The sequence below is a fragment of the Somniosus microcephalus genome, unplaced genomic scaffold, assembly GCF_052327205.1.
Source record: "Somniosus microcephalus isolate GS21.2 unplaced genomic scaffold, FLI_Smic_1.0 scaffold1025, whole genome shotgun sequence".
Lineage (NCBI taxonomy): Eukaryota > Metazoa > Chordata > Chondrichthyes > Squaliformes > Somniosidae > Somniosus > Somniosus microcephalus.
The window spans coordinates 13,456-30,743 of NW_028226212.1; the positions used below are offsets into that span (position 1 = coordinate 13,456).

At 45.2% G+C, this 17,288-nt stretch overlaps 1 protein-coding gene across 1 annotated transcript in view; it reads left to right on the plus strand.

Annotated features, from left to right (window-relative positions):
* LOC147080906 (ras-related protein Rab-2A) overlaps positions 1-17,288 on the plus strand; it is a 37,334-nt gene that overhangs the window by 10,687 nt on the left and 9,359 nt on the right. Inside the window, exons 2-4 of the mRNA XM_085981036.1 lie at positions 12,280-12,347; positions 13,052-13,134; positions 14,948-15,040. Of these exons, the coding sequence (XP_085837162.1) occupies positions 12,300-12,347; positions 13,052-13,134; positions 14,948-15,040 (224 nt within the window). The 5' untranslated portion in view covers positions 12,280-12,299. The remainder of the gene's footprint in view (positions 1-12,279; positions 12,348-13,051; positions 13,135-14,947; positions 15,041-17,288) is intronic.

A 17,288-nucleotide genomic window follows, 5' to 3' on the forward strand; every position in this document is an offset into this window, starting at 1 on the left:
TCAGACATTTAATGACCGTGGCACTGGTCATGTCCGGGCAGGGGAAAGCGAACGGGAACCGGGAGTACTCGTCAATGATGTTGAGGAAGTACACATTGCGGTCGGAGGAGGGGAGAGGCCCTTTAAAATCGACGCTCAGGCGTTCGAAAGGGCGAGTGGCTTTTATCAGGTGGGCTCTGTCTGGTCTATAAAAGTGCGGTTTGCACTCAGCGCAGACTTGGCAGTTCTTGGTCATGGTCCTGACCTCCTCAATGGAGTAAGGCAGGTTGCGGGCCTTGATGAAGTGGAAGAACCTGGTGACCCCCGGGTGGCAGAGGTCATTGTGGAGGGCCCTCAGCCTATCGATCTGCGCGCTGGCGCAGGTGCCACGCGATAGGGCATCTGGGGGTTCATTGAGCTTCCCAGGCCGGTACAAGATCTCGTAATTGTAGGTGGAAAGTTCGATTCTCCACCTCAAGATCTTGTCATTTTTGATTTTGCCCCTCTGCTTGTTGTTGAACATAAAAGCAACTGAACGCTGGTCAGTGAGCAGGGTAAATCGTTTTCCGGCCAGGTAGTGCCTCCAATGACGCACAGCCTCCACGATAGCCTGGGCCTCCTTCTCGACCGCGGAGTGTCTGGTCTCCGGGCCCTGGAGGGTTCGTGAGAAGAATGCCACAGGTCTCCCCGCCTGATTAAGGGTGGCGGCCAGAGCGAAGTCGGACGCATCGCTTTCCACCTGGAAGGGGATGGATTCGTCCACTGCGTGCATGGTGGCTTTGGCAATGTCTTCCTTGATACGGTGGAAGGCTAAGCGGGCCTCTGCCGTCACGGGAAAAGAGGTGGACTTGATCAGCGGACGGGCTTTGTCTGCATAGTAGGGGACCCACTGAGCGTAGTAGGAAAAAAACCCTAGGCACCTCTTCAGAGCTTTTAGGCAGTGGGGCAGTGGGAGTTCCATAAGGGGACGCATCCGGTCCGGGTCCGATGACCCCGTGTTCTACAACACAGCCAAGGATGGCGAGGCGGTCTGTGCGGAATATGCACTTCTCCTTGTTATATGTCAGGTTCAGGAGTTGGGCGGTGCGGAGGAATTTCTCGAGGTTTGCGTCATGGTCCTGCAAGTCATGGCCGCAGATGGTCACATTATCTAGGTAAGGGAAAGTGGCCTGCAGCTCGTTTTGATCGACCATCCGGTCCATCTCCCTTTGGAAGACGGAGACCCCGTTGGTAACGCCGAAGGGAACCCTAAGGAAGTGATAGAGGCGGCCGTTTGCCTCAAAAGCAGTATACTGGCGGTCTTCAGGGCTGATGGGGAGCTGGTGGTACGCTGATTTCAGGTCAATGGTCGAAAAGACGCGGTACTGCGCGATCTGGTTGACCATGTCAGCTATGCGGGGGAGTGGGTAGGCGTCCAGCAGGGTGTAGCGGTTTATTGTTTGGCTGTAGTCGATGACCAGGCGTTGTTTCTCGCCGGTCTTAACGACCACAACCTGGGCTCGCCAGGGGCTGGAGCTGCCCTCAATAATCCCCTCCTTCAGGAGCCGTTCCACTTCGGTTTTGATGAAAACCCTGTCCCCGGCACTGTATCGCCTGCTCTTTGTGGCGATGGGCTTACAGTCAGGGGTGAGGTTAGCAAACAGTGGGGGGGGTGGGACTCTGAGTGTGGAGAGGTTGCATCTAGTGCGCGGCGGGCAATTTGGAGGCTGCTGGCTGCGGACTGTGAGTGGGGGGAGGGGGCCACCGTACGCCATCGTAACGCTTTTGAGGTGGCACTGGAAATCCAACCCCAGTAGAACGGCAGCGCAGAGGTCGGGCAGGACCAGGAGTTTAAAATTATTGAACACAGTCCCGTCTACTACTAGTGTCACCACGCAGTAGCCGCCAATGTCCGCTGACTGGGACTCGGAGGCCATAGAAATCCGCTGGTGCGCAGGCAGGACTGGGAGAGAGCAACGCCGCACCGTGTCGGGGTGGATGAAGCTCTCTGTGCTCCCGGAGTCAAAAAGGCAGTTTATTGCATGGCCGTTTACCTTAACGTCCATTTTGGACCGAGCTAACTGGTGCGGTCTCGTTTGGTCCAGCGTCACAGAGGCCAGCGTAGGGGTCGGTGTGTCGATGCGAGTATCAGATGGGTGGGGGTTGGCGGTCTGCTGCGTCCCGGCTGGTGTCCAAGATGGCGGCGCCCATGATTCCCATGTGGCTGGAGTCGTCCAAGATGGCTGCTGCTGCGGTGGTTCGCACATGGCTGGGGAGGCCCACACGCGGCGCTGCTGGCGTTCGGGGTGGCTTTGGCCTTGCAGACGCTGGCGTAGTGTCCCTTTTTCCCGCAGCCCGAGCAGGTTGCATTCTTCGCCGGGCAGCGCGCTCTGGGGTGTTTGGCCTGGCCACAGAAGTAGCATTTCTGGCCTTGGGATACTGCTGTCTGGCTTTGGGACACTGCTGCGGTAGTTGGGCCGTTGTTGGGCTGTGGCTGGGGTGGCACGGTGCTATGGGGCTGTCCTACCGTGTCCCAGGTTGTCGTTCCCCGCGGCGTCCACGGTGCAGAGGAGTAGGCATCCATGCCCCGGAAGGCTGCGTCCAGCGTTAGTGCGATGTCGGAGGCTTTGTCGAGGGTGAGGTCACTCTGCTCCAGCAGTCGCTGTCGGGTGTAGTTGGACCTGTGGCCCGCTACGAAGGCATCCCGGATCAGTTCCTCCGTGTACTTAGTGGGCGTTACCGCCTTACACCCACAGGCCCGGCCAAGCACGGACAGTGCTTGGAGGTATTCCTCAGTCGATTCCCCAGGTTGTTGCTTGCGACTCCCCAGAAGGTGCCTAGCGTATACTTCGTTCACAGGGCGCGTGTACTGGGTCTTGAGGAGCTGGAGGGCGGCTGTGTACGAGGTCGCATCCCGGATGACTGAGTACACTCGGTGGTTCACCTTGGAGATCAGGACAGACAGTTTGTCCGCATCCGTTTCGACCGCAGTGGAGGCAGTCAGGAATGTCTCGAAGCCAGTGAGCAAACTTGGTGGAAGCGTCCGCTTCCCGACTGTCCAGGTCCAGGCATGCTGGTGTGAGGATCTTCTCCATTATAAAAAATTTAGTTAATAAAATTGATGCGCCATCAATTACTCAAAAGACTGAAGTTGAGCGAGTAACAATCAGGCTTTTATTAACTAAAGAATGAAGGTCTTGTCTCGAGTGGTCGACCCGTCCAGAATACTAAGGGACTGGGAGGTAGTCACTTATATACCTGGAATAGTGGGAGGAGTCAGCCGAGGCATGTCCAGACCTGTACCTAGTGGAATACACATACAGACACAGACAGGTATGACAGTGGTTTACCACATACTCCAACTGTGGTCTCACCAGGGCCCTATATGATTGCAGTAAGACATTGTTACTCTTTTATACTCAAATCCTCTTGTAATAAAGGCCAACATACCATTTGCTTTCCTAATTGCTTGCTGTACCTGCATGTTAACTTTCAGTAATTCATGTACAAGGACAGCCAGGTCCCTTAACACCAACATTTCTCAATCTCGCACCATTTTAAAAAAATACTCTGCTTTTCTATTTTTCCTACCGAAGTGGGTAACTTCATTTCTCCACATTATATTCCATTTGCCATGTTCTTGCCCACTCACTTAGTCTGCCTATATCCCCTTGAAACCTCTTTGCATCCTCTTCACAACTTGTATTCCCATCTAGCTTTGTACAGGATCGGACAAAGTCAACATGGATTTACAAAAGGTAAATCGTGCTTGACTAATCTACTGGAATTTTTTGAGGATGTAACTAGTAGAATAGATAAGGGCGAACCAGTGGATGTGGTGTATTTGGACTTTCAGAAGGCTTTCGATAAGGTCCCGCATAAGATATTAGCATGTAAAGTTGAAGCACATGGGATTGGGGGCAAGGTACTGACTTGGATAGAGAACTGGTTGGCAGACAGGAAGCAGAGTTGGAATGAATGGGTCTTTTTCCGACTGCCAGGCAGTGATTAGTGGGGTACCGCAGGGATCGGTGCTAGGACCCCAGCTATTCACTATATGTTAATGATCTAGATGAGGGAACTGGATGTAATATCTCCAAGTTTGCAGACAACACAAAGCTGGGTGGGCGTGTGTGCTGTGAGGAGGGTGCCGAGAAACTCCAGTATGATTTGGACAAGTTGGGTGATTGGGCAGATGCAGTATAATGTGGATAAATGTGAGGTTATCCACTCTGGTGGCAAAAACAGGAAGGCAGATTATTATCTGAATGGCAATAGATTGGAAGAAGGGGAAGTGTAATGAGACCTGGGTGTCCTTGTGCACTGGTGCTGAAGTTAAGCATGCAGGTGCAGCAGGTGGTTAAGAAGGCAAATGGTATGTTGGCCTTCATAGTGAGAGGGTTTGAGTACAGGAACCAGGATGTCTTGCTGCAGTTGTACAGGGCCTTGGTGAGACCACACCTTGAGTATTGTGTGCAGTTTTGGTCGCCTTATCTGAGGAAGGATGTTCTTGCCATGGAGAGAGTGCAGCGAAGATTCACCAGACTGATACCTGGGATGGCAGGAATGACTTATAAGGAGAGACTGGGTCGATTGGGCTTGTACTCGCTGGAGATTAGAATGAGAGGGGATCTCATTGAAACTTATAAAATTGTAACAGGACTAGACAGACTAGATGCAGGAAGGATGTTCCTGATGGCAGGGAGTTCAGAACCAGGGGTCACAGTCTAAGGTTAAGGGGTAAGCCATTTAGGACAGAGATGAGGAGGAATTTCTTCACCCAGAGAGTGGTGAACCTGTGGAATTCTCTACCACAGAAGGCAGTTGAGGCCAATTCATTAAATATATTCAAGGAGTTAGATATATTTAAGGCTCAAGGGATATGGGGAGAAGGCAGGGACAGGGTACCGAGTTTGGATGATCAGCCATGATCTCATTGAATGGCGGAGCAGGCTCGAGGGGCCGAATGCCCTACTCCTATCTTCTATGTTTCTATGTATTATCAGCAAACTTGGATATATTACATTTGGCCCCCTCATTCAAATCATCAATATAGATTGTGGATAGCTGAGACCCAAGCACTGATCCTTGCAGTACCCCACTAGTTACAGCCTGCCAACCTGACTATAACCTGTTTATTCCTACTCTCTCCTGTCTGTTAACCAATCCTCAATCCTAGCTAGGCTATTACCCCCAATCCCCATGAGCCCTAATTTTGTTAACCTCTTGTGTGGCACCTTATTGAATGCCTTCTGAAAATCCAAATATACCACATCCACTGGTTCCCCCTTATCTATTCTACTAGTTATAACCTCAACAAACTCCAACAGATTTGTCAAACATGATTTCTCTTTCATAAATCCATGTTGACTCTGCCCAATCCTATGCCCTGTTGCCACGTCCTTAATAGATTCTAGCATTTTCCCTACTACAGGAAACTTTGTGCTATCTGGGACCGAGCTGTTGCCGTTCCCTCAAAACTGCCGGACACACCAGCGTTAATGTTGAAGCATACGGAGCTTTTCATCTCCATATCTGACAACAAACACTGTTGCTTAGCAACAGCTTCTAAACAGTCGGCCTGTACCTTGGAAGCGTCTCTCTCAAGCTGTTGCTAAGCTACAGAGACTTTGCAGAGCCTGACTGTTGGGGGGAAAAAAAAGCCATGAGAAGAAAAAACCTACGAGAAGAAAAAAAAAACTAACAAAACGGCTCCTGATTTTTGCCGGTGGCTTGAGCTTGCTGGACATTTAGCCTCTGGATAACAGTTTCCTGTACTGATGTCAGTCTAACTGGTCTGTAGTTCCATGTTTTCTCTCTCAACTAGTAGGGGTTACATTTGCTACCTCCAGTCTGTGGGAACCATTCTAGAATCTATGGAATTTTGGAGAATGACACCCAATGAATCCATGATCTCTTGCCACCTCTTTGAAAACCCTAGGATGTAGGCCATCAGGTCCAGGGGATTTATCAGCTTTCAGCCCCATTAATTTCTCCAGTAATTTTTTTTTACTAATTTCTTTCATATCCTCGTTCTCGCTAGAGCCTTTGTTTGCCACTTTCTGGGAAGTTTTTTGCATCATCCTGTGAAGACAGACGCAAAGTATTTGTTTAATTTCTCAACCGTTTCCTTATTCCCCGTTATAATTTCTCCTGTCTCAGCCTGTAAGGGGCCCACATTTACTTTTGCTAATCTTTTTATATGCCTATAGAAACTTAGAGTTTGTCTTTATGTCTTGCTAGTTTACTCCCATTCTATTTTCCCTTTATCAATTTCTTGGTCCTCCTTTTCTAAAATCCTCCCAATCAGGCTTATTATTTTTTGGCAACATTATAAGCCTTTTCCTTTGACCTAATACCACCTTTAACTTCTTGTTAGCCACGGTTGGAGCACTTTTCCTGTGGTTTTTTTTTTGCCTTGAATGTATATTTGTTGTAAATTATGTATTCTTTAAATGCTAGTCACTGCTTGTCAACCATCCTACCTTTTTAATGTTTCCCAATCTACCTTGGCCAACTCACCCCTCATACCTATGTAGCTTGCTTTGTTTAGATTTAAGACTAGTTTCTGATTTTTACTAAATCACTTTCAAACTCAATATAAAATTGTATCATATTATGGTCACTCTTCCCTAAAGGTTATTAAATAACCCTTTCTCATTGCACAATACTAGATCTAAAATAGCCTGTTCCCTAGTTGGTTCCTCAACCTACTGATCTAGAAAATTGTCTTGCATGCATTCCATGAATTTGTCCTCCACACTTATTGCAAATTTGGTTTGCCCAGTCTATAGATTAAAGTCCCCCATGATTAGATAAAGGGCAACCAGTGGATGTAGTATATTTTGGATTTCTAAGTCATTCGATAAGGTGCCACATAAAAGGTTATTACACAAGATTAGGGCTCATGGGGTAATATAGTAGCATGGATAGAGGATTGGATAACTGACACAAAACAGTAGGGATAAACTGATCTTTTTCAAGTTGGTAGGCTGTAACGAGTGGGGTGCTGCAGTGTTCAGTGTTGGGGCCTTGGCTATTTACAATCTATATTAATGGCCTAGATGAAGGGACCAAGTGTAATGTATCCAAGTTTGCTGATACAAAGCTAGGTGGGACAGTAAGCTGCGAGAACAGTCTGCAAAGGGATATAGATAGACTGAGTGGGCAGCAAGGTGGCAGATGGAGTATAATGTAAGGAAATGAGGTAGGAAGAATAGAAAAACAGAATATTTGTTAAATGGTGAGCAACTTTCAAATGTTGGTGTTCAGAGAGATTTGGGTGTCCTCGTGCAAGAAACACAAAGCTAGCATGCAGGTACTGCAAGCAATAAGGAAGGCAAATAGCATGTTGGCCTTTATTGCAAGGGGTTGGAATATAAGAGTAAGGAAGTCTTGCTACAATTGTACAGGGCCTTGGTGAGACCACACCTGGAGTACTTTGCACAGTTTTGGTCCCAACCTTGGCCACTTTACAACCACGTCTCCGTTAGGCTATTAGATCAAACCTGTTAATTTCTATCTGCACTATTAATTCATCTACAGTATTTTGTTGTGAATGCTTTGTGCATTCAGATATAGTGCCTGTAGCTTTGACTTATTTCTCTTTCCCTGATGTCACTGATGCCTTATTACTTTTGTAACTCTGTCCCTTCCTGATCCACTCTGCTTATTTTTATCCAAATCTCTACTCTGCTCTAGAGCCTTGGCATTTCTCCTGCTGCTTTTAAATTTGCTCTTTCCTGAATCCTCCCCCCCCCCCCCCCCCCCTTATTAGTTTAAAGCCCTGTCTACTGCCCTAGTTATTTGGTTTGCCTGGATAATAGTCCCAGCCTGGTTTAGGTGGAGCCCGTCCCAATGGAACAGCACGCTCTTTCCCCAGTACTGGCGTCAGTGCCCCATGAACTGAAACCCTTTCCTCCACACGACCCTTTGAGCCACTCATTTAAACCTCTAATCTGTTTGTTCCTGTACCAATTTGCGTGTGGCTCGGGTAACAATCCAGAGATGATTACCTTTTGAGGTTCTGCTTTTTAATTTGGATCCTAGCTTCTCGAACTCCCTCAGCAGAACCTCATTCCTAGTTCTACCTATGTCATTGGTTCCTACGTGGACCACGACAACTAGATCCTCCCCCCTCCCACTCTAAGTTATTTTCCAGCCACGAGGAGATGGCTTTAACCCTGACAGGCAACACAGCCTTCGGAACTCGGTCGCGGCTGCAGAGAACAGTATCTATCCCCCTGAATATACAATCCCCTACCACAACTACATTCCTTTTCACTCGCCCCACTTGAATGGCCTCCTGTGCCATGGTCAGCTTGCTCATCCATCCTGCAGGCTTTTCTGTCATCCACATAGGCAGCAAGAACTTCATACCTGTTTGACAAGGGCAAAGGCTGAGGCTCCTCCAGCACTGTACCTGGGGTCCCCTTACCTGCCTGAGTTGCAGTCACACCCTCCTGTCCCTGATCACTAACCAGACCTGTACCACTACCTAACCTAAGGGGTGTGACTGCTTCCTGGATCGAAGTGTCCAGGTAACTCTCCCCATCCCTGATGCCCTGCAAGATCTGCACCTCCGACTCCAGCTCAAAAACTGATCTGAAGTTCCTCAAGATGCAGGAACTTACTGCAAACGTGGTTGTCCGGGATCACAATGCCCTCGACAAATTCCCACATGCTGCAGTTGAAGCACACCACCTGAACTGCCATCCCTATATGACCTTATTTTATTTAATTAAATTTGTAATTGGGTAACTTTGCTTAGTGTAGTTTCTTGACTATTTACTTGATCTAGATTAAGTTCAGGGTACTGAAATTAAATATCTACCCATAACACACAGCACTATAAGCAGTGTAGGCAAAAAGCAGCAACTCCTTCCCCCTCTTCTCCAAGTTCCCACTCTTTCCAAATTCCTAAATAAAGCTCTGTTCATGTCCACTCTGTTTAATCCCGCTCGGTGCAGACCGCCTAAGGACTGTCCTGTGAAGAGATAAAGTAGAATAGGCCTATAATTCTCGAGTTTAGAAGAATGAGGTGATCTCGTTAAAGTATAAAATCCTTAAAATTTGACAGGGTAGGTGCTTAGAGGCTAGAACTAGAGGTCATCTCAGGATAAAGGGCTGGCTATTTAGGACTGAGTTGAAGAGGAATTTCTTCACTCAGGTTGTGAATTTTTGGAGTTCTCTACCCCAGATGGCTGTGGATGCCCAGTCGATGAGTATATTCAAGACAGAGATTGATGGAGGGAGAAATTCAGTATCGTCTCATTTGGGGCGCGATTATTGGCCGGACGCAAAGTTTAGTGCCTGGTGCTAATTATCTCCTCCGAATGCAAACTTGGCTTTTATCGCCCCTGGAGGTGATTGGAACACTAAATCAGGCGCTACACACTTGTCTAAAGGCCGAGGAGCGAGGCGCTAACTCGGAGCGCTGGCAAAGCTCGTGATGTCAGTCAGCAATGGAACACTGGTGCTGGCCAGTTCTTAAAGCGGAGGGTCGATCTTGCTCTCCATCCACACCTTGCTCATTGTAGCCTCGAATCTCTGCCTGGAGAGACCTGTACATCAAATTGGTTGGAAAGTACAATGGAGGCCCAGGAAAGAGCTCAGAGCACTACCCCCACAGTCTCTTCTAAATTGATGCAAGGAAGATCAAATTATAAAAAAATAAAAAAACCTGTAAAGTGCTGCTCAGTACCCAAAACTCCTCAACACAGCTTTGAATATCTCCTGCAGTCTCTCACACAGCATGCGTGATGAAAAAATGTTGCTGACAAAAAAAGGCAGGAAGCGGTCGCCTTTTAAATAGCACTCCCAGTCCCTTCCTGACTGCAAAACGCTCCCCTGAACCTGTCGTTGCTAGCAGCAGGCGGTAAGACAGGGGGCGCCACTCAATATCCAGTCCAGGGCGTTGCACGCTCGACTGACGTCACGACTTGCAGGCACAGGAGATTGTGGTGGGAGTGTTGTGTCGCTGCAAAATGACTGGTTCATTTCATGAGTGGCGCAAACATCGCCCCGCAGGGGTGTTAGTTGCTTTGCGCCACATAGCGCCCTCTTAAAGTGCTAACGGGAGGCGCAAACCAACCGAATTTTTTCCCCATAGACTTTTGGGCACTAAGGGAATGGAGGTCTGGGAAAGTGGCTTTAATGTCAAAGTTCAGCACTGATCTCATTGAATGGTGGAGCAGGCGGAAGGTGCTGCATGGCCTACTGCTCCTAAAATTAGAGAATGGTTACAGCACAGGAGGAGGCCATTTGGCCTGTCGAGCCCATGCAGGCTCTCTGGAAGAGCACTTCAGCTAGTCCCACTACCTCACCCTTTCCCTGTAGCCCTGTAAAAAAAAATTCTTTCAGGTACTTACCCAATTTCCATTTGAAAGCCACCATTGAGTCTGCCTCCACCACCCTATCGGGCAGTGCATTCCTGATCCTAACCACTTGCTGCGTTTATATAAAAAAAAGATTTCCTCGTCACCTTTGGTTCTTCTGCCAATCACCTTAAATCTGTGTCCTCTGAATCTTCACCGATTTGTGCACAGGTGTCTCTGTTTATGCACCTGCTTTAGTTTATATTTCCTCTCCTTCCTACCAAAATGCATCACTTTGTACTTTTGAGTTAAATTTCATCTGCCACGTGTCTGCCCATTTCACCAGCCTGTCTGTCGTGTTGACGACAATCACTTTCCTCCTCACTGTTCGCTATACTTCCAAGTTTTGTGTCATCTGCGAATTTAGAAATTGTGCCCTGTACACCCAAGTCACTAATATATATCAAGAAAAGCAGTGGTCCTAGTACCGACCCCTGGGGAACATCACTGTATGCCTTCCTCCACTCTGAAAACAACTCTTCACCACTACTGTTTCCTGTTACTTAGTGAATTTTGCATCCATGCTGCCACTGTCCCTTTTTATTCCATGGGCTTCAACTTTGCTGGCAAGCCTATTATGTTCTTGTGTTCTTAAGTCATGCTTGCGGACTAAAATGAGGTGTTCCACAAAGCGATTACCCAATCTGTGTTTGGTCTCCCCAATGTAGAAGAGACCGCATTGTGAAAAGCGAATACTAAATTGAAAAGTAAAAGTACACCTGGAAGGAGTTTGGGACCCTGGAAGGGAGGAAGGTAAAAGGGCGGGTGTTGCACTGGAAGGCCCTGTGGGAAGGGAAGGAGTTTGGAGTGATGGAGAGTGGACCAGGGTGTCGCGGAGGGAACGATTCCTTCGGAAGATGTTTGGTGGTGGCATCATCATGGTGGTGTAATTGGCGGAGGATGATCCGTTGAATGTGGAGGCAGCTGGGGTGGAAGGTGAGGACAAGGGGAACCCTACCCTCATTTTGGCAGGCAGGGGAAGGGGTGAGAGCCAAAGTGCAGGAAGTGGGTCGAACACAGTCGAGGGACATATCAACCACAGTGGAGGGGAGTCCTCTGTTGAGGAAGACGTAGCTGAAGTATTGAAGGTGGTATCGTCCGAACAGATACAACTGAGACGGAGAAACTGGTAATTTGAGTCAGGTACTTATAGGAAGCTTGTGGGAGGAAGCATAGCCAAGGTAGCTGGGAGTCGGTGGGCTTACCGTAGATACTGGTCGACAGCCTATCTCCAGAAATGGAGTTGGAGAAGTCGAGGGAAGGGTAGAGTCGGAGATGGACCATGTGAAAGCGAGGGAAGGGAATTGGAGTGGCAGTAGGAAGATAGGGAGGAAAATTGGTGTGGGAGTGAGCCTTTGGTTTTGAGCATACTTTTTCTGAAGGGTTCCAGTCCTGTTTGCAACTTCTGCATTTAATCAACATGTTAACTATTTTTGATGTAATGATTCTTGGAAAATTTAAGTCTTTCGTAGGTATACAATTGATAAGACAAACAGATGTTCCAAATGTTGAATATTTATTGAAGATATAAACATTTTATATAATGGCATTGCATATGAAATTTATACAATAAAACCAAATCATTTCGTTCACATTAAAGATACAATGTTGGTGAAATCAAGGAAGTGGATGAATTTGATCTGTTGAGTAAATGAAATCAGCAATTCAAATTCAGCCAGTATAAAAAGTCACCTAAATTGCACTCCGGATGACATTCAGTTGTGGTATATGTTGGCTTTCATGCTGATGGTTTCACATCACTTCTGCTTAATTTGGTGATGAGTGCAAAGTTTTACATTTTAAGCGAAGGTTCGAAGATTGAATTTGGACAGATATATGTAAATAATTTTTACTTTTGTATCTGAAATACTTCATCCAGGATTGGTCCTGCAAAATCGTCTCCTTACATTCTGTCCAATAATGTTTTTTTCTAATTTTAATTCAGGTGTAGAATTTGGGGCTCGAATGATAACCATCGATGGGAAACAAATAAAACTTCAGATTTGGGATACTGTAAGTGTCTCTCTCTTCCCCACAATTTCAGATAGCTTATTTGAATGCTGTATCCAATTGATTGCTGGAATGATTCTCAAGACGATGATCCAGTAGGTACAACTGGCAGAGTTTTTTTTTAAGCAGACAGTAGACACAAATCATTGACTTACAGTAGACTTTGTGCTTGTGCCTATAGCTGTCTTAGTTTGTGTGGTGTTTAATTAAAATGTAAAACTCAGTTCTTTCGCTGCTTTCACTTCATTCAAGAATAGTTCCAAGAAGACAATTTGTATTTAAGATATTTCTGTAAATTAAGCTGGAAAGAACTGAGGTAATTTGTAGTTCATTTTGTAATAGAATTTGTGAAAGCATTCTTTCTGTACTAGCAAGCGGTGTCTTTTTTTAAACATTTGCATAATACCCTGCCTGGTGGTTGAGTAAATTGAAGCATTTGGTCTTGTGCGCTTGCTCGCTCTCATTGTGGGACACCCAGAGAGCTTAGAGCTGGGAGATTGAATTTGGATGTCCTGCAAACCACATGGTGTTGAAGAGCAAGGGTAAGAATAATAGTTAGTATAGATACCTTGTAGTTAAAAGTAGTGATCAGGTGTGATACCTACACTTAACTAATTCATGTCCCAGTAAGATGCTTGTAATATATTGATTTATATATACCTTGCATAAGTAACACGAGTTTTTGCATTCTGTTTTGTTGTCACCAGGCTGGTCAGGAGTCTTTCCGTTCCATCACAAGATCCTACTACAGAGGAGCTGCTGGTGCCTTGCTAGTTTATGACATCACAAGGTAATTCTTTTAAACTTAGTTGATTTCCAGACCAGTGATCAGAACTATAATTGTTTTGGGTTATTAAATATTGGATCTTGTGTTAATTTGGCTCATTTTTAATTCAACTAACTTTTAAATGGCTAAGTTCTGAAAACAGAATGCTCTCATGGTGTAAATGTAATCTATTTGAACGTTCAGTGGAATCAAGCTAAGTTCCTTATTTACATTTATGGTAAGATGTCCAGCCTTTTAGATGTATTTAATGTACAGTAATTGAGAATAATTTAGTGACTCAAACAGATCCAGCTTCACTCCCCTTGGTTTCCTCTTTCTACCCCCTACCCCACTAATTTATGCTAACATAATAATTTGGAGCATTTCAGTTAACAAGTCAGTGGAAATGGCATTATGCTAAAGCTTAAACACTGTATATTCTGTTTCTATTGCAGTTGCAACACCAGTGAAAAGCCTCTAGATACACTACCTTATGTTGTCAGAATTAGTGTGTTTCCTGAATTAATTTGCTGGACATCCTGAGTTTGTACCATGTAAATTGCTGTTTTATGCAAGATTGGTTCTTGATTATCATAGAAATGTTTATATTAGTGCCACCAATTCTTGACGTACTGTTCCTGTTCAGTTGGTGGCACTAAAGAGAAATGTATCTATCTTTGCAATCTGTCTGCAGTGAAAACCCAATTTTTGCTTAGTCGTCTTGATCTGCACGATACTCCATGGACTCCCAGTAAACATGCTGAATCAGATTAGTGAATTCATCAGTGTTCGTGAAGTCAAAATACATTCTTGGGGACTTGAATATTGCAGACACTCATAATTTTGCACATTTGCGAAGTGTTTCAGCCACTTGCAAGTGCACACAATCTGGTCAGTAGGTTTACAATGCTGGATCAGGTGTATGAGATGTGAGTTTCTCGAGATCTAGAGCACACCAGTATAAAAGTGGCTATAGAGTAGTGCATGCATACATTTCAAATGACGCTAAGTTGTTAATGCCATTAATCCATGTGTGAACATTTTAGTTAGTTATTTTCATCATTGCACTTTTTTTTACATAGTGCCTTTTACATAACATAATTTCTTATGGTATTTTACAGGAGTCAGGCATATCTGAACAGAATCTGGGAGAGCAGTTAGGCAGGTGGCCAAAGGTATATTTTGAGAAGTGGGCTTTGGAGAGGCTTTTGAAAACAGGCAGGGCATTGTGACTGAAAACTCTCTCTACCGGGGAGTGATGTAGGGAAAGAGAATACAGCAGACCAGTTAGAAGAGTTGGCATACTAGATATAGGGCTGGCAAAACAAAGCCATAGAGCTTTTGAAAACCTAGGTAAAGATTAAGTCAATGTGCCTGGGAGTAGAGAGCCAGTAGAGGTGGTTGAGGACGGGATAATGCAGGACTGCTGAGATGAGATTACAATTACCAAGTTCTAGGTAAGTTGGAGTTTTAGGGTAGAGATGGGGGAGCACAGAAGAGACAGCGGAGGATATCATGATGAATGCCACAGAATGGTTGGTGAACGATAGCATGCTGTTGTAGCCATGTCTGATGTGAACTTTTACCAAGCTGTCTAGCTGTTGTGGATGGAATGAAAATCAGACTGAAGGAATTCACACCAGGAATGGTTAGAGAAGTGGGCTTGGAGTTTGGCATTGACCTGTCTGATGACGGGGAGGTTAGAAATGGGCAGGAATAAGAAAAGTGTTGAGGGTTTGAAAATTAACTTATAGTTATAAATTAAATATATGAACATGCTGTTCAATGGTGAGGCTTAATCATACTTTTTTTCTATCGTATAACAATTTTTTCACAGAAGGGACACTTTCAATCACTTGACAACTTGGTTAGAAGATGCTCGCCAGCATTCCAATTCCAACATGGTCATCATGCTTATTGGAAATAAAAGGTAAATTTTTAATTAACATGTATGCCAAGCTAGCAAAAGCTGACCGGCTTCAAAAGAACTGACTTTACTTAAGAGCAGTTTTTGAACTATGATGGGATGCATCCTTGGATGCTAAGGGAAGTAAATTGTGGAGGTACTGGCCATAATCTTCCAATCCTCCTTGGATGTGGAAGTGGTGCCAGAGGACTGGAGAATTGCAAATGTCATAGCCTTGGTCAAAAAAGGGTGACCGGATAAACCCAGCAACTACAGGCCAGTCAGTTTAACCTTGATAGTGGGGAAGCTTTTAGGAACGATAATCCAGCACAAAACTAAGTTACTTGAGCAAGTGTGGATTAATTAAGGAAAGCCAGCATGGATTTGTTAAAGGCAAATTGTGTTTAACTAACTTGATTGAAGTTTTTGTTGAGGTAACAGAGGGTTGAGGGCAATGCAGTTGATGTGGTGTGCATGGACTTCCAAAAAGCATTTGATTAAGTGTCACATAGTGAGTATGCCAGCAAAGTTGAAGCCCATGGAATAAAAGGGACAGTGGCAGCATGGAGATGAAAGTGATAGACTTCAGGAGGACATAGGCTGGTGGAATGAGCGGACACGTGGCAGATTAAATTTAACGCAGAAAAGTGCGAAGTGATAAATTTTGGTAGGAAGAGCAAGGAGAGGCAATATAAACTAAAGGGTACAATTCTAAAGGGGGTGCATGAGCACAGACCTGTGGGTATATGTGCACAAATCGTTGAAGGGGGCAGGTTGAGAAAGCGGTTCAAAAATGCATATGGGATACTGGGCTTCAAATAGGCAGAGTACAAAAGCGAGCAAGTTATGAACCTTTATAAAACACTGGTTCGGCCTCCACTGGAGTATTGTGTCCAATTCTGGGCAGCGCAATTTTGGAAGGATATGAAGGTCTTTGAGAGTGTTTAGAAAAGATTTACGGGAATGGTTCCAGGGATGAGGGACTTCAGTTACGTAGTTAGACTGGAGAAGCTGGGGTTGTTCTCCTTAGAGCAGAGGGGAGAGGAAATTTGAGAGGTGTTCAATGAGGTTTCTAGACAAACTGTTCCCATAGGCAGAAGGGTGGAGGACCAGAGGACACAGATTTAAGGTGATTGACAGAAGAACCAAAGGCGACGTGAGGGGAAAACTTTTTTTATGCAGCGAGTGGTTAGGATCTGGAATGTACTGCTGAGGGTGGTGGAGGCAGTCTCAATCATGGCTTTCAAAAGGGAATTGGAGAAGTACCTGCCGGAAAATAATTTGCAGGGCTACAGGGAAAGGGCGCGTGGGACTAGCTGAATTGTTCTTGCAGAGAGCTGGCACAGGCTCGATTGGCCTCCTTGTGCTGTAACCATTCTATGATTCTAAGATTCTATTTACTGTATTGGCATTTTGGAGCTGTAATTTTGACTGTGTAGCTCCATAGAATGTTTTAAGTTTAAAAAGAAAAGCCAGCACTCTGACTTTATTTCTAAACTTTGGTGATTCTGCAAGTGCAGTGACTGGAATTGTCAAATAAAGCCACTGATTTGATTAATCCCTGTGAAGTTGTATCATATCAGAGCAGCTGCAACCAGTATTGAAGTAAATAAAATTTCATCTAGGACAAGAGACATGCATTCCCCAGAAAGTTCCTTTGAGAATACAGGTGCAATATCCATTATCCGAAACCCTTGGGACCAGATGTTTTTTGGAATTCGGAATTTTTCGGATTTCAGAATGGTATTATGGGTAACACCCTAGCGGGGGTCTGGGCAGCACCCCATAAGCAAACACATTAATATTTCTGCAGTGAACCGTATGAATATTCAGAGTGGGATAAATAAAGACTATAAATAGTATTAGTTTATTTGTACAGTAATAATTTGGTAAATTAAATAGTGGGATAAATATAGACAATAAATACGCCACTAGAGGTTTCCAAATTGTGGATAAGGGATAGTCTACCTGTAATACATTTTCGGAAGCTGATATTTAACGAGGATAAATAAACACAGCTGTAACTGGGACTCTCAAACAAAAAGCTCATTGAAACATGGCTCATTGATGAGGCAGAAAATTTAAAGTCCATGCCAGGATGTCAATATAATTTGCAATGAGATTGTGAATGGAAAAGGTTTTTCCCATTATTGAGTGGACACTCTAAAGGGAAATGTAAAGACGAGCAGTGATTTGTTGATCTGGCAGAGATCAGTGTTTGGTGGTGTGAATGGGAAGAAGGTTGGTGAGTTTGGCGAGAGATGATGATGGA